The sequence below is a fragment of the Heterodontus francisci genome, chromosome 18, assembly GCF_036365525.1.
Source record: "Heterodontus francisci isolate sHetFra1 chromosome 18, sHetFra1.hap1, whole genome shotgun sequence".
Lineage (NCBI taxonomy): Eukaryota > Metazoa > Chordata > Chondrichthyes > Heterodontiformes > Heterodontidae > Heterodontus > Heterodontus francisci.
In genome coordinates this window covers 66,460,800-66,485,916 of record NC_090388.1, presented here as the reverse complement: position 1 = coordinate 66,485,916, position 25,117 = coordinate 66,460,800, and the positions used below count along the sequence as shown (strand labels likewise).

General features: G+C 44.1%; 2 protein-coding genes across 4 annotated transcripts in view; one reads left to right on the top strand and one right to left on the bottom strand.

Annotated features, from left to right (window-relative positions):
• Positions 1-25,117, top strand: part of pot1 (protection of telomeres 1 homolog) — a 399,782-nt gene that overhangs the window by 355,895 nt on the left and 18,770 nt on the right. For all 3 annotated transcript variants that reach the window (XM_068050910.1, XM_068050911.1, XM_068050912.1), the window contains exons 11-13: positions 12,652-12,833; positions 13,964-14,052; positions 24,804-24,860. In XM_068050910.1, the coding sequence (XP_067907011.1) occupies positions 12,652-12,833; positions 13,964-14,052; positions 24,804-24,860 (328 nt within the window). The remainder of the gene's footprint in view (positions 1-12,651; positions 12,834-13,963; positions 14,053-24,803; positions 24,861-25,117) is intronic.
• Positions 16,172-16,649, bottom strand: LOC137379698 (small ribosomal subunit protein eS27). Its single transcript, XM_068050913.1, has one exon. It carries the CDS (start codon positions 16,617-16,619, stop codon positions 16,365-16,367), a length of 255 nt encoding a protein of 84 aa, XP_067907014.1. The 5' UTR covers positions 16,620-16,649; the 3' UTR covers positions 16,172-16,364.

Genomic DNA, 25,117 nt, shown 5'->3' with positions numbered 1-25,117 from the left:
TTTTGGAATTCTATGATGACATTACGAGCAAGGTGGACAATGGGGACCCAGTGGATGTGGTGTACCTAGATTTTCAAAAGGCCTTCGACAAGGTGCCGCACAAGAGGCTGCTGCATAAGATAAGGATGCATGGCGTCAGGGGTAAAGTATTAGCATGGATAGAGGATTGGTTGACTAACAGGAAGCAGAGAGTGGGGATAAAGGAGTGCTATTCTGGTTGGCAATCAGTCACTAGTGGTGTGCCTCAGGGATCGGTGTTGGGACCGCAATTATTTACAATTTATATAGATGATTTGGAGTTGGGGACCACGTGTAGGGTGTCAAAGTTTGCAGATGACACTAAGATGAGTGGCAGAGCAAAGTGTGCAGATGACTGTGAAACTTTGCAGAGGAACATAGATACATTGAGTGAGTGGGCAAAGGTCTGGCAGATGGAATACAATGTTAATAAGTGTGAAGTCATTCATTTCGGTAGGAGTAACAGGAAAAAGGATTATTACTTGAATGGTAAAACGTTGCAGCATGCTGCTATGCAGAGGGACCTAGGTGTCCTTGTGCATGAATCGCAGAAGGTTGGTCTGCAGGTACAGCAAATAATTAGGAAGGCAAATGGAATTTTGTCCTTCATTGCTAAAGGGATTGAGTTTAAAAGCAGAGAGGTTATGTTGCAGCTGTATAAGGTACTGGTGAGGCCGCACCTGGAGTACTGTGTGCAGTTTTGGTCTCCTTACTTGAGAAAGGATATACTGGCACTGGAGAGGGTGCAGAGGAGGTTCACTAGGTTGATTCCGGAGTTGAGGGGGTTGGCTTATGAGGAGAGACTGAGTAGATTGGGATTATATTCATTGGAGTTCAGAAGAATGAGGGGGGATCTTATAGAAACATATAAAATCATGAAGGGAATAGATAAGATACAAGTAGAGAGGATGTTTCCACTGGCAGGTGAAGCTAGGACAAGAGGGCATAGCTTCAAGATTAGAGGGAGCAGATTTAGGACTGAATTAAGAAGGAACTTCTTCACCCAGAGGGTTGTTAATCTATGGAATTCCTTGCCCAGTGAAGTAGTTGACGCTTCTTCAGTAAACGTCTTTAAAGCTAAGGGAGATATCTTTTTGAACAATAAAGGAATTAAGGGATACGGTGGGAGCGCGGGTAAGTGGATCTGAGTCCACGAAAAGATCAGCCATGATCTTATTGAATGGCGGAGCAGTCTCGAGGGGCCGGACGGCCTACTCCTGCTCCTAGTTCTTATGATAATTTCTTGGAACATTACGTTCTGGAGCCAACCAGATAGCAGGCTATACTAGACCTTGTGTGTGCAACGAGATAGGAATAATTAATGACTTCATAGTTAAGGTGCCCCTAGGTAGCAGCGATCATAATATAATTGAATTTTGCATTCAGTTTGAGGGAGAGAAGAGTGGGTCCAAGACTAGTATTTTAAACGTAAATAAGGGCAATTATGAGGGCATGAAAGCAGAGCTAGCTAAAGTGAACTGGCAAATCAGGTTAAGGGATAGGTCAATAGAGATGCAGTGGCAGACATTTAAGGGGATATTTCAGAATACACAGAATAGATACATTTCAATGAGAAAGAAAAATTCCAAGGATGGGACCCGCCATCTGTGGTTAACTAAAACAGTTAAAGATAGTATCAAACTTAAAGAAAAAGCCTATAATTGTGCAAAGTTAGGAGGCAGGTCAGAAGATTGGACAGAATATAAAAAACAGCAAAGAACGACTAAAAGATTGATAACTAAGGTAAAATTAGAGTATGAGAGAAAGCTAGCTAGAAATATAAACACAGATAGAAAGAGTTTCTATAGGTATTTTAAAAAAAAGAGTTAACAAAGTGAGCGTTGGTCCTATAAAAAGTGAGTCCAGGGAATTAATAATGGATAATAAGGAGATGGCAGATGAACAGATATTTTGCATCGGTTTTGACCATTGAGGATACAAGTAACATCCCAGTATTAGCTGTAAATCAGGAAATGGAAGGGAGGGAGGAACTCGAGAAAATTACAATTGCCAGGGAAGTGGCACTGAACAAATTGTTGGAGCTGCGGGCTGACAAGTCCCCGGGTCCTGATGGACTTCATCCTAGGGTGTTAAAAGAAGCGCCTAGTGAGATAGTTGATGCGTTAGTTTTAATTTTCCAAAATTCCCTCGATTTGGAGAAGGTTCGTTTAGATTGGAAAATAGCCAATGTAACTCCTTTATTCAAAAAGGGTGGGACAGAAAGCAGGAAACTACAGCCCAGTCAGCTTAACAACATCTGTGTTAGGGAAAATGTCAGACGCTATTATTAAAGATGTTATAGCAGGGCATTTAGAAAAATTTAAGGTAACCAGGCAGAGTCAACATGGTTTTGTGAAAGGGAAATCGTGTTTAACCAATTTATTGGAGTTCTTTGAGGGAGTTACATGTGCTGTGGGTAAAGGGGAACCGGTGGATGTATTGTACTTAGATTTCCAGAAGGCATTTGATAAGGTGCCACATCAAAGGTTATTGCAGAAAATAAAAGCTCATGGTGTAGGGGGTAACATATTGGCATGGATAGAAGATTGGTTAGCTAACAGGAAACAGAGAGTAGGCATAAATGGGTCATTTCTGGTTGGCAAGATGTAACGAGTGGTGTGCCACAGGGATCTGTGCTGGGGTCTCAACTTTTTACAATTTATATAAGTGACTTCAGATGGAGGGACCGAAGGTATGGTTGCTAAATTTGCTGATGACACAAAGATAGAGTCATAGAGAGATACAGCACTGAAACAGGCCCTTCGGCCCACTGAGTCTGTGCCGACCAACAACCACCCATTTATACTAATCCTACATTTGATCCCATATTCTCTACCACATCCCCACCTTCTCTCAATTCTCCTACCACCTACCTACACTCGGGGCAATTTACAATAGCCAATTTACCTATCAACCTGCAAGTCTTTGGCTGTGGGAGGAAACCGGAACACCTGGCGGAAACCCACACGGTCACAGGGAGAACTTGCAAACTCCGCACAGGCAGTACCCAGAACCGAACCCAGGTCGCTCGAACTGTGAGGCTGCAGTGCTAATCACTGTGCCACTGTAGAAAAGTAAGTTGTGAAGGGGACATAAGAGGCTACAAAGGGATATAGATAGGTTAAGTGAGTGGGCAAAGACCTGGCAAATGGAGTATAATGTGAGAAAGTGTGAAATTGTCCACTTTGACAGGAAGAATAAAAAAGCATATTATCTAAATGGTGAGAGATTGCAGAGCTCTGAGATGCAGAAGGATCTGGGTGTCCTCGTGCATGAATTGCAAAAGGTTAATATGCGGGTACAGCACGTAATGAGGAAAGCTAATAGAATGTTATCGTTTATCGCGAAGGGAATTGAATACCAAGTAGGGAGGTTATGCTTCAGCTATACAGGGCATTGGTGAGACCACATCTGGAGTACTGTGTACAGCACTGGTCGTCTTATCTAAGGAAGGATGTAAATGCGTTGGAGGCAGTACAGAGAAGGTTTACTAGACTAATACCTGGAACGGGTGGCCTGTCTTTACGAGGAAAGATTAGACAGGCTAGGCTTGTATCCTGTGGAATTTAGAAGAGTAAGAGGCAACTTGATTGAAACATATAACATCCTGGGGGGTCTTGACAGGGTGGCTGTGGTTCGGATGTTTCCCCTTGTGGGAGAATGTCGAACTAGGGGTCACTGTTTAAGGGGTCTCCCATTTAAGACGGAGATGAGGAGAAATTTTTTCTCTCAGAGGGTCGTGAGTCTTTGGAATTCTCTTCCTCAAAAGGCGGTGGAAGCAGAGTCTTTGAATATTTTTAAGGCAGAGGTAGATAGATTCTTGATAAGCAAGGGGGTGGAAGGTTATTGGGAGTAGGTGGAAATGTGGAGTAATCAGTTCAGCCATGAACTTTTTGAATGGCGGAGCAGGCTGGAGTGGCCTACTCCTGCTCCCAATTCGTATGTTCGTAAAGAATTCTGAAGTCCGTTGACTCATAGTTGTCCGTAAAATTGCTCACAGATTATCCCATTAGGGCTTTAGTTTCCACATTAATTCATCCTTCCCCTTGATAGCAGAAGGGGAATTTGGGTAAATAGTCTAGAAATTACTGTTGCTGATTGTTGCCGGCATGCTGTAATAGGGAATCGAAAGCCCTTGTTAGGTCATGCCTGAGTTTTGTTTAATTTGGCTTCATTGGGGGAAAACATCTGCTATGGTGCAAATTAGGCTACTGATTGGCTGAGAGTACATTACCTGGTACTGGTAAAGATCAGTTTCACACCTAGTTATTTTAAATGGATTACCACTGCCATTATGCTATCCAGACTGCTGTGCCACTCGTAATCTATGCCAAATTCATCATATGCAAGGTCTAAACCCTCCCATTACCTCTAGTTTAAAGGCCTATGCAGTCCCTTTCTTTTCAAATTACTTCTTAGTTGAAAAGCTTTATTTAAAAAAAACTTGCTTGAAAAATTGTTTGCTAATTTTCATTTTGCCAATGATTTCCTAATCTGCAACTTTGCCCCTTTGCACAGATCATATTTCACACTCCATTCCATTTTATTTGTTGCCTTAATGATTTTAAATAGTCTCATCACAGCTCTCATCCATTAACTTTTCTGAGAAGCAGAATGCACTGATTTCCCCAGTTGGTTCTCATAATATGCCAATTACTGACTTCTCTGGACCATAGCAATGTCTATGTGAAGTGTACAGAACATGTTGTACACACAATCAATCAACAGTGCATTCTTCTGTCCAGCTAAAGACTAATACTTCTCTGCTTTCAATGGCTTGCTCACACTGGACAGTGATTTCAGTGAACAGTGCAGTACCACTCTCAAATATTTCCCAGTTTTACGTCCCTCCCGATACTCTCTTTGGCCTTCTTATCTCGAGAGACAATGGGTAAGCGCCTGGAGGTGGTCAGTGGTATGTGGAGCAGCACCTGGAGTGGCTATAAAGGCCAGTTCTAGAGTGACAGGCTCTTCAACAGGTGTTGCAGAAAAATGTGATTGTCGGGGCTGTTACACAGTTGGCTCTTCCCTTGCGCTTCTGTCTTTTTACCTGCCAACTGCTAAGTCTCTTCGACTCGCCACACTTTAGCCCCGCATTTATGGCTGTCAGCCAGCTCTGGCGAATGCTGGCAACTGACTCCCACGACTTGTGATCAATGTCACAGGATTTAATGTCGCGTTTGCAGACGTCTTTAAAGCGGAGACATGGACGGCCGGTGGGTCTGATACCAGTGGCGAGCTCGCTGTACAATGTGTCTTTGGGGATCCTGCCATCTTCCATGCGGCTCACATGGCCAAGCCATCTCAAGCGCTGCTGACTCAGTAGTGTGTATAAGCTGGGGATGTTGGCTGCCTCGAGGACTTCTGTGTTGGAGATACGGTCCTGCCACCTGATGCCAAGGATTCTCCATTAGGAAGATGGAATGAATTGAGACGTCGCTCTTGGCTGACATACGTTGTCCAGGCCTCGCTGCCATAGAGCAAGGTACTGAGGACACAGGCTTGATACACTCGGACTTTTGTGTTCCGTGTCAGTGCGCCATTTTCCCACACTCTCTTGGCCAGTCTGCACATAGCAGTGGAAGCCTTTCCCATGCGCTTGTTGATTTCTGTATCTAGAGACAGGTTACTGGTGATAGTTGAGCCTAGGTAGGTGTACTCTTGAACCACTACCAGAGCGTGGTCGCCAATATTGATGGATGGAGCATTTCTGACGTCCTGCCCCATGATGTTTGTTTTCTTAAGGCTGATGGTTAGGCCAAATTCATTGCAGGCAGCCGCAAACCTGTCGATGAGACTCTGCAGGCACTCTTCAGTGTGAGATGTTAAAGCAGCATCGTCAGCAAAGAGGAGTTCCCTGATGAGAACTTTCCGTACTTTGGACTTCGCTCTTAGACGGGCAAGGTTAAACAACCTGCCCCCTGATCTTGTGTGGAGGAAAATTCCTTCTTCCGAGGACTTGAACGCATGTGAAAGCAGTAGGGAGAAGAAAATCCCAAAAAGTGTGGGTGATAGAACACAGCCCTGTTTCACGCCACTCAGGATAGGAAAGGGGTCTGATGAGAAGCCACCATGTTGAATTGTGCCTTTCATATTGTCATGGAATGAGGTGATGGTACTTAGTAGCTTTGATGATGATACTTAGTAGCATCCAATCTTTTCTAGTAGTCTGAAGAGACCACGTCTGCTGATGAGGTCAAAGGCTTTCGTGAGATCAATGAAAACAATGTAGAGGGGCATCTGTTGTCCGCGGCATTTCTCCTGTATCTGACGAAGGGAGAACAGCATGTCAACGGTCGATCTCTCTGCACGAAAGCCACACTGTGCCTCAGGGTAGACACGCTCGGCCAGCTTCTGGAGCCTGTTTAGAGCGACTCGAGCAAAGACATTCCCCACTATGCTGAGCAGGGAGATTCCACGGTAGTTGTTGTAGTCACCTCAGTCACCTTTGTTTTTATAGAGGGTGATGATATTGGCATTGCGCATGTCCTGAGGTACTGCTCCCTCGTCCCAGCACAGGCATAGCAGTTCATGTAGTGCTGAGAGTATAGCAGGCTTGGCACTCTTGATTATTTCAGGGGTAATGCTGTCCTTCCCAGGGGCTTTTCCGCTGGCTAGAAAATCAATGGCATCACTGAGTTCCGATTTGGTTGGCTGTATGTCCAGCTCATCCATGACTGGTAGAGGCTGGGCTGCATTGAGGGCAATAAGAATGGATAGAATTTATGAATGTGCAAGCCCCCAGTAATGAAGCGGTCTGCTTTTATTGCTAACTTTGTAGCATTACCTCTTAAATATACTTTGCATCTTAACCACGTCACCTACATGTTCATACTGTCTCAATGCTTATGGCAAGCCCTCTCCTCACCAGCACCATGAGTTCTCTGTCCCATCTAACTGATACTGTCTTGGACAATATTCCAGACTTTATCATTAATTTGCTTTCCTGATCTACATTACACAAGTAGAATGAGTGCAGTGTGCAGATAATAAGTGGCTTTGAGCACCTTACAAGTTCTACCACAAAGAGAGTAAGGATATAAAAATTCTCACAGTCATTTAAAACTAAGGACTGTCCTACACACTTCTGAGAAGAGATCCAAAACAAACTGCTATTATTTATAATATGTTGGAGTTGGATGTCACCTCACCAGCATTATTTGCAACACAAAGCATCCCGTCAGGGGAGAGATGTCAGCACTGCAGGAGATACACTGTGTGCACCGTGGGCCAGCCATCTGCTTGTAGTTATGTAATCCTGGGACAGCTGTTTCCCCCGGTGCTGCCCACGCCTGTGCCTCAATAAGCTGATGTCCCTCCATAATCTAACAGCCAACTCGTTTTAATATTAAAATGATACTTTACATTGCTGGAAGTGTATAGAGTTCACAGGAGGGATTTCAAACAGCATTATCATGTAATCAACAGGTGCCATTAACTTTAAAGAACCTGGGGATTGGGGGAGGAAAGCAGGTGGCTGCCCCAGGGTCAAGGAAAGCAATCTTCTTTTCCCACTCTTTACATGACCAGAAGCTGAGGTGCTCTAGTGCAAGGCCAGTGTTGCCCAAGGCATAAATAATTTCATTTGGATCCATTAGCTGCTCAGTGCCTGTTGTCCACAGACACGGAGTACCTGGAGAGCTACTTGCGGATTCCAGCCACATTATCAGGAGCAGTTCCAATTAAAATAACAAGCCTCGCAGATATGTTTTTTTTGCAATTTTGTCCAGCCTTTTGTGAAGTGGCCAGCAGCACTGTGAGATGCAGAGCACGTGATAGGGTCTCAGGCCCAATAATAAAGAGAGCCAGCTCCTGACCAAGTTCAAGTCAGTGAGTGCTGGCCTCATGCCATGGGCTGCTATATGTGTATTTGTGTGTGGTGAAATTGTAAACATTCTTTATAAATAGATTCATGATTCCACAACACCCAGTTCACACCCCAAGGAGGAGAGCACTACATAGCCATATGCTGTTCAGTTACAAAGTTTAGAAGCTCTTCAAAGTAATCGTCATGAGTTGTTTCCTGAATGGCCTACCTTTACCTGTATTTTAAATGGAGCAGGGTTCCATTTTGTTTTATAATGGAAGTACTGGGGATTTAATTCACAACATGATAGCCACAGAATTAAATTGTAATCCCTTTAAATGGACCTGGAACTGACAGTGAAAGTACCCCCCTGTGTATATATGTGTTTTATTAGAGTAAGCATCCTTAGGCAGTTGATTTCAAGAGTCTGGCTGAATTAATGATTAAGTTAGAAAGATAACTGTATATGACTCACTGCAGATATTCTCTGAGGATGGCACTAATTAAATGTTCGTTTTGTAATAAAAGTGAGTGACAGATACCATATTATTATTGTTATGGTTTATTTCACTGTGATCACATCAATTAGTTATAGCCTGAAATTAAAGTTGTGTTGCATTGTTGTTGGTGTTTCGAGGGTAACTTGCTGAGGTAGCAGGGTTTATTTATTTTTCCAGTATTCCCTCCTTCCCTTGCATCAAGGGCATGGTGGGGTCAGAGGCCTCAGCGACAGGGTGGGGGGAGTTGGAGGGGAGAGGTCGTTGAGGGCGGTGCCCAATTGTGGAAGCTCCTCAGGTAGGCAACTGGGTCCAGAAGGTAGGTGTGAAGGCACTTGCCTCCGGAATCTACGCTGCCCTCACTTCAATCAAGCTGCCAGGTTTCCAGACACTCAGGAAACCCGGCCGTTGGCAGTTAAAGTTGAAAGCCTGCATGACAAACAGGCCTGCAGCCTCGTTACCATATTTAAAGTTCGAACCCACTTTCTTGGTGCAGCTTAGTACCTGCCCACCTTTCGGCCTCAGTTAAATCCGGAAATGGAGGTAGGTTGGGAAACAGATTTTTCAGACTTTAACCCCCTCCTGACCCAAACTCACTTTTTTTAAATTAAAATTCAGCCCCAAGTGTGGAATGCATTTAATATTTGAGGATTGAATTGGGGCAGGGGGAATATTAAAAGAGTATTTGAAGCTACATAGAAATACATAGAAGTTACAACCATTCAACTAGTCTTTGTATTTACCTTCCACACAGCCAAATAGTTCTAATCTATTTAGCCACCCTGTTCACCCCTTTTTCTTCTTCATGCGCCTATCCAAACTAACCTTGAACTTGTTTCTACCTCAACCACGAACCCTGGAATTCCACAGCCTCGCAAATCTCTGTGCAAAGGAGTTTTTCCTGCTCTTTGTTCCAAATCTCCTGCATTTAATCTTAGGTCCACAGTCCCTCGTTCTAGGCCCCTCAACTACTGGAAACAATTTGCTTTTACTTACCCTGCCCCATTCTTCCCTATATTACAGTACAGTCTAGAACATCTTCATTAGCTACAAAGTACTTTGGGATGTTCTGATGTCATGAAAGGTGCTTTCTAAATGCAAATCTGTCTTCCTTTTCGAATATGCATTGTTACAATCAGGTGAGGAAGGGTCGCAGGGCTCCCCTTTTTTCTTTCTCCTTGTTTGACCACAACAGGTTTTTTTTTTTGTGGATACCTGCCAACTCGGTGAGTGTTTAATTGTTTACACACTGTGATCGTAAAGAGAACCAGTCAGGTTTTCTTGAGTTTAACAAAGAAAAAGAGTAGCTTTATTGCACTTAAACCGATCTAAGTAAAATAATAAATTATGCTCCAACTTACACACACACAAATAGGTCACAGAGTGGGGAAGGATAGATGGGTCAAATTAGAGTCCAGAGAAATAAAAAGGGGTATACAGTCTGCAGAGAATGGTGACTCGCCTGGCATCAGGCTTAATTTGGTATTCCTGAGGCTTCAGATTTGAAGATGTGGACGGCTGATTTGGTTGCCCTCAAGGAGACAGTAACGAGGCTGATTTCCTTCAGGGAGTCTGTGTCTGCAGCAAGGAAGTCCCTGGGTAGGCATGGTCAGCAAACCAAATTCTTTCTTCAGCGTCTAGCTGCTTGTCTCTGTACTGCAGAGGAAACACCAGCTTAAGTACACGGAGGGTGGGTCTGTCACATGACCATCACCCAGTGATTCAAGCATGGTGGTTACTAGTGTGTATTTTGTCTTGCAACTTAATCAGTCCATGTCTAAGAATATCCTTGTCACCACTAGGGTCCCATTGTTCAAATGATTATGTTTGAGCGGTTCATCTCTACCAGTTGAATATTCAGGTAATGGTCTTGATGCCTTGCTAATGGCAACAGGATGTGTGCTTCACTCAGATTCCCCAGGTCATTGTCCTTGATGGGAGTCTGTACTGACATGCCGTCTCCATCTCAACGCATTGGAATGTGGAAAGTACAGTGATGCAAATTTGGGTGACCAACTTTAGCTGTCAGCATCAAGTCACCTTTTATCTGTTTTTTTAAATTCAATTCAGGTTTCCAGCCAGTGGATTAAAAATCATCATTAGACATAGCACGTTTTTGTGACGGCGTTAAGGGAGTGGTGGTTTATGTAAACTAGCCACTTGACTGGAGAATACTGCAGTGTAGCCCAAGGTGACTGAGAGATGGCCAAAATGAAATCATAGGGGAAAAAATGAATCTTTTTAATTGAAAATTTGATTTAATTTCTGCCTGCAGAGGTCAATGACAGATTGAGGATGATTCCAGGACTTAGGGGGACGCGATCCTAGAAGGCAGGAAAGTACAGATGTAAACAGGTTGTTTGATGTGGACTGTAAGCGAACAGGTTGGAATTAATAAGACCTCAAGTGACCAGAAGAAAAATGTTTTTGTGCACTGGCTACTGGATCAGTAGACCAGGTTCCCAGCAAAAACAATTGATGCTGAGGTGCATAATTTATTAAAATGGAGCTGGATAAATATGCATTTGAGAATGAGACTAGCTGTTAGCAGGGATAGTTATAGACTGAGATGATAATACTGCATGGGGAAGTGGAGTTGTTAGCCCGTGGTTAGTAGATCAGTGTTTAAATAATGTGGAAATGGGTGAGTATTCTTTGAGGGTCAGGGATATTTACCCAGTATTTTAAATGAATGGAATAGAACCCATATTACACAGGATTGGTAGAAGGACTAAGCTTGATGGATTGAATGGTCTTTTCATGTTTCTATGTTCTTAACTGAATGAAAAGACCTGATGATAGCATAGAATTAGAGTGGGAATTTTTCAGTGCTGCACATATTTTACTTGTGGACTTTTAAATTAGTCTTTTGTACCAGTTGGTTCCAGAAATGTTGATTGCCAGCAGTGTGTCCAATGGGAAGAGTAGGCACCCCCTTGCACAACATAGCTGTCACGTATAGATGTAAAAGTTGTTCTGAGTTAAACCAGACTTGACAGTGGGGTCATGAGATACGATTTAACAAACCTGCCTTTTTTGATGAGCAGTTGTTGCACTAACTAGAACACTGCACCAAGCATGTGCTGGCACCCGAGTTTACAGAAAATATCCAGAACCCAGGGTTTCTAACCTCCATGGTCAAAGTATGGAATTTCTAATTTCATCAAGTATATTAATTAGCGCAAAAAGGCATTTTATGTGGCTATTTTAGTGCAATAGAGTTGGAAGTGAAACTTTCTTGAAGCTCTGTTCTTGGATTGTAAAAGGATGAAAATCTTTCTCAAGAAATAAGAAAGTATTACTTCTATCCTAAGACATATGGGCTGCATTTTACATGTAAACTATGACGGACCGCACATCGCGGAACCGCCGCAATATTAAACGCGGCAGCTACTTTAAATGGCCCAAGCGGACCGCCGACTCCGATGACGTGGAGGGGATGGGCGGTCCGTCCCCAGCAATGGTGTCAGGGGCCACTGTGCAGGCGTCAATGCCATTTTTAAAGGGCTTTGAGCCCTACATTGCAATTGAAAGTTTTAAAGGAATACTCACTTTAAATAAATACATAAGGTGATCCTCACCCACTCCCACCTCCCCCAATAAGCATAGACGTAATTACCTGCCCTCTCCCCCACCAAAACGCTTACCTTGTGCTGCCGACCTTCACCCCCCCCCCCCCCAAAGTTCATCAACTTTAAACGTTACCCCTTCCCACCACCCCCTAGAGCAATGAAATTAATCTGACCCCGCTCCCCCACCACCCTGCACTTAAATACTTACCTGCTCCCCCCTCCTAACCAGTGTCCCACCTTAGATCTCCAGATGGAGATACAAAGGCGCAGGAGTGCCGGCCACCGTCACCGATATCACCCCGGAACAGATGGCGGGAAGGAGTAGGTCACTTATTCATTCGTTTACATTTTTTGAAATATGCAGATTTGGCTCCCGCCACCGAGCAGCGGGGGTCCACTACGAGACCTTGCCTCCGCCGGCAATATCGGGCCAGACCTTCCCGGCGTCGAGGCCTGTGGCAGGCCTCTGCTGGAGGCATTTCCCCCCCTCCCCAACCATGACCCCCAATGTCAGGGGGTCTGTAAAATCCAGCCCACGTATCTTAGTGACTGTTAGTGATTCGCAGTAATACACTAAAGATGTATTTTACTCGATTTACTAATTTTAGCAGTAACATAGACATTACTGTAAAGGAGTCATGGGCCCTTTATGCTCATACATACACTTTTTTCACTAAACATAGTGAACACAGGAAGGTATGCTCCCAAAGTAGCAAGAGTAATAATAGAGTTTTTTTTAATAAAAATATGTTTACAGGTGGGAACTTACCTGAGAATCCACAACATTCATGCAAAGTTAGCAATACCTAACATGGAGAAACCAAGCAGCAGCCTTGACACTATGCCAGAGATGGAATTCCACCTTCATGGCGGAACATCATATGGGCGAGGAATAATTGTGCTGCCGGGAGACTGCAGTGACGTTCAACAGCTGAAGCAGTGAGTAGTATTTGAGGAGAAGCGGTTTGTACTTTGAAAGATCTGAAGCCCCACTACTTTCCCCTTTGGTTGCAAGTGTTGACGGTTCAGTGAGAATAGGCCTTGTTCCGTCAGCAGATGCTGGAATTTTGACAGGAAAGTAAAAGGTCAGTTTGGAAATTCTCAATGCCGGGCATTATATGAGTAAGTGGAAAAAGCCCTCATGCCTTTCATCTGAATTATAGAGCATTACAGCACAGGGAGACTCTGTCTGGCCCATCGTGCCCATTCTAACTCTTTAGAAGAGCTGTTTAATTAGTCCCACTGCCTTGCTGCTTCCCCATAGCCCAGCAAATGGTTTTCTTTTACGAGTATATATTCAGTTCCCCTTTGAAAGCTCCTGTTGAATCTGCTTCCACCATCATTTCAAGCTGTGAAATCCAGATCATCGTAACTTGCTGCATTTAAAAATTCTCATCTCCCCTCTAGTTCTTTTGCTAATTATTCTATTTGTGTTGTCCGGTTCTTGACTGACAGCTTCATGCTGCTTGCTGGGAGGCAGAAAAGGCTGAGAATGGTTCCCAAGGTACCTTTCTTATGACACATTTATAGTTGATAAGTTTATCTTAACATCTTTCTTGAAATCTCCTAGCAAGCAGTTCTGGATGCCGGAGGGTTGATAGAGATTACAGAGGTGGTGGGTGGGGGGCAAGGATTATATCTCAGTGATCTGTGGGTGCAATCACCCGGTCTGCAGCCTCTGCTATGTTTTATATGCAGCTTAATAATATCCCCATTGCAATATGGACCCATTGTGCTGGCAATAAGATAAAAAGGCTAACACAAGAATTTAGTGCTGTGGCTCCAGCAAGTACGTACTTCTGACAATAGTTTTGAGGCATTTCTGCACTCCCCAATGTTACTGCTACGAAACCCACAAACAGTGTAGGCATTCATTGCATCGACAACGGAAGTCTCTCGGCTTTAGGTATTGTGGAACTTCCAGTATGGTGATTTCTGCAGTTCACACAAAAAGTAATCGTTATCCAAAGTCATCGCAAACCTTTTTGTTTAGTCTAATCAGCTTTTTTGTGGTACTTTGATGAAATGCGTTTGGTGTAAGTTTCTCAAGGTTATTTGCTTTCCTTCAGATCTTTAGAATCAGCACTTTCTGCAGACCAGGGTAGTATGGAAGATCTTACACAGTTGGAAATATTTAACACTTCAAGAAGGCCCTCGGGTAAGAACTGATTGTGTTATATATTTCTGTAGCCCTTCACCCTCTGCACCCTGTCTTGTCAAAGGCTCCAGGCATCATTAAATCAGAGAAACAAAGCAAGTTTGGACTGATTGGATCTGCACTGGTTCATTAGACACGTGACTGAATCAGGGTCCGGAAAGCTGGACCAGCTCCCACACTGTGACGGTTTATTCATATTTCTGACTTGATATCTAACAGTGAAGTACCCACAGTCAGATACGAAGTATGGAATGCATTTAATATTTGAGGATTGGATTCATGTGTTGCAGGGGGTGGCAGGTGGTGCATTTGGAGCTACATAGACATTGCAACATGGCAACAGAGCATCCGGCCAGTCTGTGTTGGTGTTTAGCTTCCATCCAAGCAAACAGTTCTAATTGCACTGACCCAACCATATCCCTTCAACCCACCCATCCAACTATTGTTGACCTTGTTTCTGTCTCAACCACCCAACCTTGAAATGAATTTCACAGTCTCACAACTCTCTGTGAAGATGTTTTTTCCGCCCTTGTTCTAAATCTCTTGCATTTAATCTTGTTCTTGACCCCTCAACTCCTAGAAACAGTTTGCTTCTATCTACCTTGTCCCATCCTTACATAATATTAAACAATTATATCACATTTCCACCATAACCTGCGACATTCAAACAAAAGAAATCCTAATTTTTCAAGTCTATCCTTGTATTTGTGTTCCCTCGCACCAAGCAACATCCTCATGAATCTGTCTTGTACCCTCTCTAAAGCCTCAATATCCTTCCTCTAGGGTGGAGCCCATTACTGAAAGTAATACTCTAACTGCATGATATAAGCTCAGCATTGCCTCTTGCCTTTAACTTGTGTACTTTTTGAGATAAAACCTAGAATTCTAATAGCATTTTTACAGCCTTATTAATCTGAGTAGCTGCCTTTAATGTCCTATGAACCTATAGTCCAAAATTCCTCTGCTCGTCCACAGCACCAACTCAACTTCCATTCAGAATATAATTACTGCTGTTTTTTTTTAAACTATAACACAGAAGCGTTTTGATCGCTGTATCTGTACAGATGGGTAGTTGATACTCTGACTGCATTGCCTTGCCTATTAAGTAACATCTAAATGATATGATGTCTGCCGGACTGAGATCTCTCCATATATCATGGGGATTACTGTACTGCCCTAACAGTAGATTTCCCCTGAATATTCATCGCATTGATAGAAAGTAGTTCAGAATGGCACACATTGAATAAATAACAATGTAAATTATGCCCTCCTCCAGACAGTCTCCATTCTGTAACCATGATAGTCTACCTGGAGGAGGATGGGTTTTGACCCACAGGTGTTTCCATACACAGATGTTGTAAGTAGATAAATTTTGAGAAGCTCCCGATAATCCTCCAGTGAATGGTTTGTGTTACGCTTGGCATTTGGTTAGACCAGTACTAGGGGTAGTTTCCTGATTTTACACTGTGGGCTGGGTGTCTCGCTAGCTGCCAGTCAGTGTTGGGAATTTGGCCATGTCCTTTGCATGCCTCATTTTCTGACCTTCACAACAAGTCAACCAGATTTCCAATGACAATGTGAGGTTGGAAAGTTACCCCGATTGAGTCTAGAGTGGGGCAGGCGGCTTGCCTATATCCCCTTTAACTCTTGAGTCAAGAAATAAATATATTTTTCTGTTGAAATTTTCATCAAAGATACCTAAAATATTATGTGTAATAATGTTTGGAGTGATAGCACAGCAGCCTTGGCTATAGTAGTTTGAGTTTCTTTCTAACTTCATTCTCTTTCCAATTTGCTTTCTCGAGCCAGTGTGCTCACCTTCGTGAACAGTCCACCCACAACAAAGTGACAGCAATGAGCTCGCTGTTACAATCAACTTATGTCTTCACTCTTGAACCTATTTTCTGACGCCACTTTGTGCTTTTTTTCAAAACTTTGTCTTTTTTCCTTTGCTGAATCCAGGAAATTGTTTGCAGCAATGAGAGAAATGGAAGTTCCTCACCACTAGATGGTGTTATTGTTGAAGAATTGTGGCAGGTGCAGTCTGTTTTTTTTGTGTTTTTTTTCAATGTTATGTCATGTTATTTGACAATTCTAACAAATAACTCAAGACCAGCAAGAGGGTGCAAAAAAAGTTTATATAAACCAGGTGGGTCAGGCTACAGGACAGTGATGCACCCCCTCATCCTCCAGCTACATCTCTCCCAGACTGCCATCCAGATCCCAAGGAAGCGAATCAGTGTCCCTCACCGAGGGTCCTGATGCCCAGCTATGCAGGTAGTCTCACCCGTCCTCAAATACCAACCTTCATTTTAGTGCTGCTTTCTTCTGAAGGAACAGCCTTCTGTTAACCTGGCCTTTCCTCCAGTGGGCTGGCAGAGTACAGTGGAGCAACCAACACACAGTACTACAGTCTGAGCATGGCTAAACACAGTAGTGATTTTGTAGCAACCAGGGCACTTGACATCCATGAAGTATGAATTGGGGCTTTGCACCAAACGCTTCTTCTTGTGTTTCCTCTTCTCCTCCTCGGGAGACGGATGCAACAAATCTTTTGCCAGAGGCATCTTAGCGTGGACTCGCCAGCGTGGAAAGTGCAGCAGCAAACCTGCAGCCGGTGCTGTCTCCTGTCCGCTTAGCATAGGGTCTTCACCAAGTTTCATCTCGAAATATTAAAAAATCAATGATAGGAGAACAATGGGTTACCCACCTTGTTGTGGTATGGTCTTCGCTTGCAGATTGCAATGGTTCTCCACACACTATGGGGTGCTCTGTAACGCGTCATGTGGAATGTAATGTCAATGTAGACATATGTTCTCTATATGAAGAAGTCAACGTACCTGAACATCAGTTTAATGTGTTCTGACTGCAGTATTTAGCTGGAAGATGCAGCTTGAATGGAAAGCCGAGCTTCAAAGAAGAATGAGAGACAGCATCGTATGCAGACGGTGTTTGCATTTGCCGAGTTCTGAAGCCTCCACGCGTTTTTTTTTATTTAGAGATACAGCACTGAAACAGGCCCTTCGGTCCACCGAGTCTGTGCCGACCAACAACCACCCATTTATACTAACCCTACAGTAATCCCATATTCCCTTATCACCTCCCTACACTAGGGGCAATTTACAACGGCCAATTTACCTATCACCTGCAAGTCTTTGGATGTGGGAGGAAACCGGAGCACCCGGAGGAAACCCACGCAAACACAGGGAGAACTTGCAAACTCCGCACAGGCAGTACCCAGAATCGAACCCGGGTCCCTGGAGCTGTGAGGCTGCGGTGCTAACCACTGCGCCACTGTGCCGCGTTGCAGGAACGTACAAGAGTAGTTGAATTTTGTGAGGTTGGGGAGGTTGGTGGATGGTGGCAGAGGGCGCAGTGGCATTGTGGTTTCAAGCTGACACGGCATGGACTGGATGGGCCTAATGGCTCCTTCTATGCCGTAAATGACTCTTTGACATTATGACACTGAGGACTGATCTGCCAAGTGTTAAATCTTAGGAAGCAGTCAAACCCATTGCTTTGTGAAAGTCAGAGGGTTATTCTGTGCAGTGACTTTAAGATACGATTAATGGACATCTGGGTGCTGTCGTCAAATAGTCTTCAATCTGTCCCCTGGGCTCACTATCCGCAAAATGGAAGATCCATTCAGCCATCTGTTTAGTTATCTTTTACCTGCTCAATGGCTTACCCAGGGTTTTCATTCCATGTAAAATTAGTACCTGTTGGATTTTACAATGCTTCCCAATGCTTTTAACATAATGCTGGAGGTCCCCTATGGGCACCTGAATGGACAGTTCAATCTCAACTTGCAACACAAAGGTTAAAATGCTGGAACAACCATCTGCTGTCCTCAGTGACCCTGAGAAGGTAGCTTAGGTAGGAGGTTAGGTTGAGCCTTAAGAATATCTGATGAGATAAAACATAGTCTATAAATAGAGCCTGTAGCTCACTGACTCTGTACTGAAACTGATGCCAGTGATGTTGTTTTCCAAGAAAATAATTTTAAATCACAGGAACTCATAGGTTCAAATGGAGAGCTCACCTGTATTTGTAAAAGTAAATAAGGGTAGTAGTTCAGACTAATGGAGGTCTAGGTTCAGATTACCTTTGCAAATTGAGGTACGAACAGATGTTCCTGTAATGATCTGGTGATTAAAGGTTCTTGCAAAGTGAAAATGACCTCAACGTAAAACATAGAAAGAGGCCATTCATCCCATCACACCTGCATTGAAAGAGTACCCTTTTTATAATTATATTTTTCAAGTTTTATCGATATTTCTTTTAAAAGCTATCATAGATTCTAGTGAAGAATTGCATGTCTCAACAATTCTCTAGGCTGAAAAAATTCTCCTGTCCTTTATCCTTTCATTCTTAGTGTTGGTAGAATTGCCAAATCTGGTTCGACATTTTCCTAGCACTTTTATCACATGACATCCTGCTTCAAACTGCCTATCCCAGGAATCTCCCTTTACTCTCTATCCCGGTTCTAAATTCCGCTCTATCCCAGAAAATTCCCTTTACTCCCTATCCCAGTTCTAAATTCCCCTCTGTCCCAGAAATCTCCCTTTACTCTCTGTCCCTGTTCGATATTCCCCTCTATTTCGGGATTCTCCCTCTACTCCCGGAGCTGGATTTAGTTCTCCCCAAGGTGTCGGGGTCCGTGGCGGAGGGGGAGAGGGCCTGAAGATGCCTCCAGGGAGGGCCGCCACAGACCCCGACGCTGGGAAAACCCGGTCCGATATTACCAGTGGCGGTGGGACCTTCTGACGGCCCCCCACAACTCGACGATGGGACCCTCATTTGAATATTTAAATATATTAAAATGAATGAATAAATTATACTTCAGCCACCTCCTCATATCCGGCTGTGATCTTTGGCCTGGTGGCCGGCACTCCCGTGCCTTTGGATCCCTGTCCGAGGAAAAGAGGCGCCACGCTGGTGGGGAGTGGGGAGGAGGTAAATTTATCAGTGGCGGTAGTCGGGGGGGACGAGGTCAAAGTAACATCATGGGTGTAGGGGATGGTGGGAAGGGTTGGAGTTTAAAGTTTATGCAGTTTGGTTGGGGGGCGGGGGGGGGGAGGTCAGATGGACAAGGTAAGTTTTTTGGCGGGGAGAGGGCAAATAATTAATTTAAATTGTTGTGGGAGGGGAGCAGAAGAAATTTCTATTTATTTCTATTTTCTTTATCTTTAAACATTTACATTTCCCGCTAGGGCTGACAGCCCTTTGAAAATGGCGCCATTGCCTGTGCACACGCAGCTGACGCCACTGCCAGGGACGGACAACCAGCCCCCTCCATGTGATCGGGGGGGGGGGGGGGGGGGTTGGCGGTGGCCCACCCCAGCTATTTAGATGAATCACCACATGGAAGATTGCAGCCGCACAGCAAGGGCCGCCGTTTGTTTCGCCCGCCGCCAATGGCACAGAAGATTCAGCCCTCTGTCCCTGTTCAATATTCCCCTCTATCCCGGGAATCTCCCTTTACTCCTTCTCCCACCACCACATCAAAAAATGGTTTTTCCCATCTCCAATATTTTAATAACTGATAAATGGAAGCATTCAAAGAAAATGAATACTACACACAATGCTTTCAATACCCCGATGATTTTTGCCTGATTGCTCGGAACAGTGTCCAGAAATTTATCTTTAATTGCAGAAGAGTCCAGGTCAGCCCTGGAGGGTTAGTTTTGAGGGTTGCTGGGTTTAAATTAATGTCCTTTACGTGCAAGCTCACTGGCCAGTAGAAATATTTCTATTTATTTACCTTCTCACCCACCTCTTAATTTGGAATATCTTTACCAGATTTCCTCTTAGATTTCCTGTTCTAGTAAGAAGAAGCCCACTTTCTCTAGAAAGAAGAAACAAAAGACTTTATCTATATCCTTAGGACATGCCAAAGATGGTGTCGTTTGGGGGATAAATTTTGACCATGACAATGGCAGAACTCCCTTGCTCTTTTCAATAGTGCCATGGATTTTAGTGCGTAATCCAGGTTGAGACACAAGTGTAATGGTGAGGGCATGCTGCATTGTTGGAGGTAACATCCAGTATTCAGCAGGGGCTCAAAGGTAAGAGGTTTCTCGGAATGGGATCGTACAAAGGCCTCAGGGGCTGCAGCAAAATTTGATATAATTATTTCAATTTTTCAGGCAGATTAAAGCTGCCTTCTTTCTCTCACTGCAGTAGGTCTATTGCCACAAGAAGTTTTTGGCTACAATTCAGTGGGGTTTAGCAACAGAAGCCAGGGTGCTACTTCCAGAATGTATGCGACACTGGGAACAGAAAATTGGCCCAGGGCTGGGTGAGACAGAAGTACTGTCCTACCAGAAATGTGTCCCCAATTGGAAAGACTAGGCTGGTATTTTTTCTTCAACTTTCAGGAATATAAACCTATCCATTCCTGGATTTTTAATGTTGCCTCTTCTCATAAAATTCTGCCTTTGTATAGCATCTTCATACTATCCCTTGCCTTCCTTACAAGAACAAAGAACAGCACAGGAATAGGCCATTCGGCCCTCCATGCCTGCGCCGGTCTTGATGCCTGCCTAAACTAAAACCTTCTGCACTTCTGGGGACCGTATCCCTCTATTCCCATCCTATTCATGTATTTGTCAAGATGCCTCTTAAACATCGCTATCGTACCTGCTTCCACCAGCTCCCCCGGCAGCAAGTTCCAGGCACTCACCACCCTCTGTGTAAAAAACTTGCCTCGCACATCCCCTCTAAACTTTGCCCCTCGCACCTTAAACCTATGTCCCCTGGGAAAAAGCTTCTGACTATCCACTCTGTCCATGCCGATCATAACTTTGTAAACCTCTATCATGTCGCCCCTCCATCTCTGTCATTCCAGTGAAAACAATCCAAGTTTATCCAACCTCTCCTCATAGCTAATGCCCTCCAGACCAGGCAACATCCTGGTAAATCTCTTCTGTACCCTCTCCAAAGCCTCCACGTCCTTCTGGTAGTGTGGCGACCAGAATTACACGCAATATTCTAAGTGTGGCCTAACTAAAGTTCTGTACAGCTGCAGCATGACTTGCCAATTTTAATACTCTATGCCCCGACTGATGAAGGCAAACATGCCGTATGCCTTCTTGACTACCTTATCCACCTGCGTTGCCACTTTCAGTGACCTGTGGACCTGTACGTCCAGATCTCTCTGCCTGTCAGTACTCCTAAGGGTTCTGCCATTTACTTTTTACTTCCCACCTGCATTAGACCTTCCAAATTGCATTACCTCACATTTGTTTGGATTAAACTCCAGCTGCCATTTCTCCGCCCAAGTCTCCAACCGATCTATATCCTGCTGTATCCTCTGACAATCCTCATTACTAACCGCAACTCCACCAACCTTTGTGTCGTCCGCAAACTTACTCATCAGACCAGCTATGTTTTCCTCCAAATCATTTATATATACTACAAACAGCAAAGGTCCCAGTACTGATCCCTGCGGAACACCGCTAGTCACATCCCTCCATTCAGAAAATCACCCTTCCACTGCTACCCTCTGTCTTCTATGACAGAGCCAGTTCTGTATCCATCTTGCCAGCTCACCTCTGATCCCTTGTGACTTCACCTTTTGTACCAGTCTGCCATGAGGGACCTTGTCAAAGCTTTACTGAAATCCATATAGATAACATCCACTGCCCTTCCTTCATCAATCATTTTCGTCACTTCCTCAAAAAACTCAATCAAATTAGTGAGGCACGACCTCCCCTTCACAAACCATGCTGCCTCTCGCTAATAAGTTTGTTTGTTTCCAAATGGGAGTAAATCCTTTCCCGAAGAATCCTCTCTCATAATTTCCCTACCACTGACCTATCACCGGCCTATAATTTCCTGGATTATCCTTGCTACCTTTCTTAAACAAAGGAACAACATTGGCTATTCTCCAGTCCTCTGGGACCTCATCTGTAGCCAATGAGGATGCAAAGATTTCTGTTAAGACCCCAGCAATTTCTTCCCTTGCCTCCCTCAGTATTCTGGGGTAGATTCCCATCAGGCCCTGGGGACTTATCTACCTTAATGCTTTGCAAGACGCCCAACACCTCCTTTTTGATAATGAGATGACCAAGACTATCTACACTCCCTTCCCTAGGCTCATCATCCACCAAGTCCTTCTCTTTGGTGAATACTGATGCAAAGTACTCATTTAGTACCTCGCCCATTTCCTCTGGCTCCACACTTAGATTCCATTCTCTGTCCTTGAGTGGGCCAACCCTTTCCCTAGTTACCCTCTTGCTCTTTATATACGTATAAAAAGCCTTGGGATTTTCCTTAATCCTGTTTGCCAATGACTTTTCATGACCCCTTTTAGCCTTCCTGACTCCTTGCTTAAGTTCCTTCCTACTGTCGTTATATTCCTCAAGGGATTCGTCTGTTCCTAGCCTTCCAGCCCTTACGAATGCTTCCTTTTTCTTTTTGACTAGGCTCACAATATCCCACATTATACAAGGTTCCTGAAACTTGCCAAACTTATCCTTCTTCCTCACAGGAACATGCTGGTCCTGGATTCTAATCAGCTGACGTTTGAAAGACTCCCACATGTCAGATGTTGATTTACCCTCAAACAGCCGCCCCCAATCTAAATTCTCCAGTTCCTGCCTAATATTATTATAATTAGCCTTCCCCCAATTTAGCACCTTCACCCGAGGACTACTCTTATCCTTATCCACAAGTACCTTAATACTTATGGAATTATGGTCACTGTTCCCGAAATGCTCCCCTACTGAAACTTCGACCACCTGGCCGGGCTCATTCCCCAATACCAGGTCCAGTACGGCCCCATCCCTAGTTGGACTATCTACATATTGTTTCAAGAAGCCCTCCTGGATGCTCCTTACAAATTCTGCCCCATCCAAGCCCCTAGCGCTAAGTGAGTCCCAGTCAATATAGGGGAAGTTAAAATCACCCACCACTACAACCCTGTTACCTTTACATCTTTCCAAAATCTGTCTACATATCTGCTCCTCTACCTCCCGCTGGCTGTTGGGAGGCCTGTAGAAAACGCCCAACATCGTGACTGCACCCTTCCTATTCCTGAGCTCCACCCATATTGCCTCGCTGCATGACCCCTCCGAGGTGTCCTCCTGCAGTACAGCTGTGATATTCTCCTTAACAAGTAATGCAACTCCCCCACCCCTTTTACATCCTCCTCTATCCCGCCTGAAGCTTCTAAATCCTGGAATATTTAGCTGCCAATCCTGTCCTTCCCTCAACCAAGTCTCTGTAATAGCAACAACATCATAGTTCCAAGTACTAATCCAAGCTTTAAGTTCATCTGCCTTACCTGTTATACTTGTCGCATTGAAACAAATGCACTTCAGACCCCCAGTCCCGCTGTGCTCCACAACATCTCCCTGCCTGCTCTTCCTCTTAATCTTACTGGCCTTATTTACTAGTTCTCCCTCATTTATTTCACTTGCTGTCCTACTACTCTGGTTCCCACCCCCCTGCCACACTAATTGAAACCCTCCCGAGTGATGCTCGCAAACCTCGCAGCCAGGATATTTGTGCCTCTCCAGTTTAGATGCAACCTGTCCTTCTTGTACAGATCCCATCTGTCCCTGAAGAGATCCCAATGGTCCAGCTATCTGAAACCCTCCCTTCTACACCAACTGTTCAGCCACGTGTTTAGCTGCATTATCTTCCTATTTCTAGCCTCACTGGCACGTGGCACAGGGAGTAATCCGAAGATCACAACCCTTGAGGTCCTGTCTTTTAACTTTCCACCTAACTCCCTAAACTCCCCCTGCAGGACCTCCTCACTCTTCCTGCCTATGTCGTTGGTACCCTTGTGTACCACAACCTCTGGCTGTTCACCCTCCCCCTTCAGAATGCCCCCTGTCCGTTCAGAGACAAAGCCTTCCAACTGTTGTGATTCAAACAAAATTGTCTTTTATATTGTGGAGAAAAGTGACTGAGTTATCCTGAATTTTGAATAACTGGCCATTGACGTGAAATGGAAACTGTCAAATGCAAATGGAACCAATCTGATATATATTTGAAAATCACGTCAGACTCCATTTTGAGTCTGTTACCAGGGAAATTATGACCACGAACTGTACAACACTGAATTGAAACAGATTTAGTACCAGATTTCTAACTGTAGCTGACTGTAAAACTAAAACCCAGTCATAGAGGGACACCCACTAAATCAAAACTTACACACAAAATGCTTCATTTTGCTAACACTGCCCCAGCTAAGTTCCTCAAAGGACCAGAGCTTCTTTAATGGTTTCTCACATAACTGAAAAGAACTTTCTCCATTGCCACAAAAACTGCCCATAAATCTTTGATCAAATGCCTTTTTAACCTTCCTCAAAGTGGCTTTTGCTGATCCTCAATTATTTATTACTGTATCTACTCTCTCCAGACATTCACTTTTCAACTGGTGAATTCTCTTTTAGGTAATTTCCCTTTGAACCTCTCTGTTTTATTACTTAGGTTTGATGTTGCTATGTTTTATACTTTTATTAACAAGTTGATTACAAGTTCTACAATCAGATTGAACATGAAGAAAGGAAGCATTACACTTTAAAGACAAAACACTTTGACTCTTCTAAATTTAAAAAAAACCTGTTTGCCTCTTTGTCCCCTTCTCTTCTAGCACCCACCCATGTGTGCTTGTGAGGATGATGTGAATTTTCTGTTTAGTTTAGAAAATGTTTTGCGAATAGAACCAGTTTCCTGTTCATTAGTTGGTTCGCTAGTTAGCTCATTAATTAAATTGTTACTATCAAATCTTTCAGCATCGGAAGGGGTCTCAGCAACTCATGTCGAGCGATGTCATCAGGAATCTGCAACAGGTTGGTATCAACGGGAGCTTTTTGGACCTTGTAGAAAGTTGCATCTGTTCTTTGGAAAGACTTCTTGTGAAGCTGCTTTCAGAAAATGACAGCTGTTAGCTGTGGCCTGAAAAGTCCTTTTCCTCGGTGTCGGCTGTGGTTCAGTTGCTAGCACTCTCACCTCGGAGCTGGAAGGTTGTGGGCTCAACACCCTCTCCAGAGACTTGAGCACATAATCCACGCTACCACTCCAGTGCAGTGTTGAGGGAGTGCTCTGC

Bases quoted from the DNA above. Each gene is read 5' to 3' on its own strand.
- LOC137379698 (XM_068050913.1), bottom strand. From the start codon at position 16,619: ATGCCTCTGGCAAAAGATTTGTTGCATCCGTCTCCCGAGGAGGAGAAG.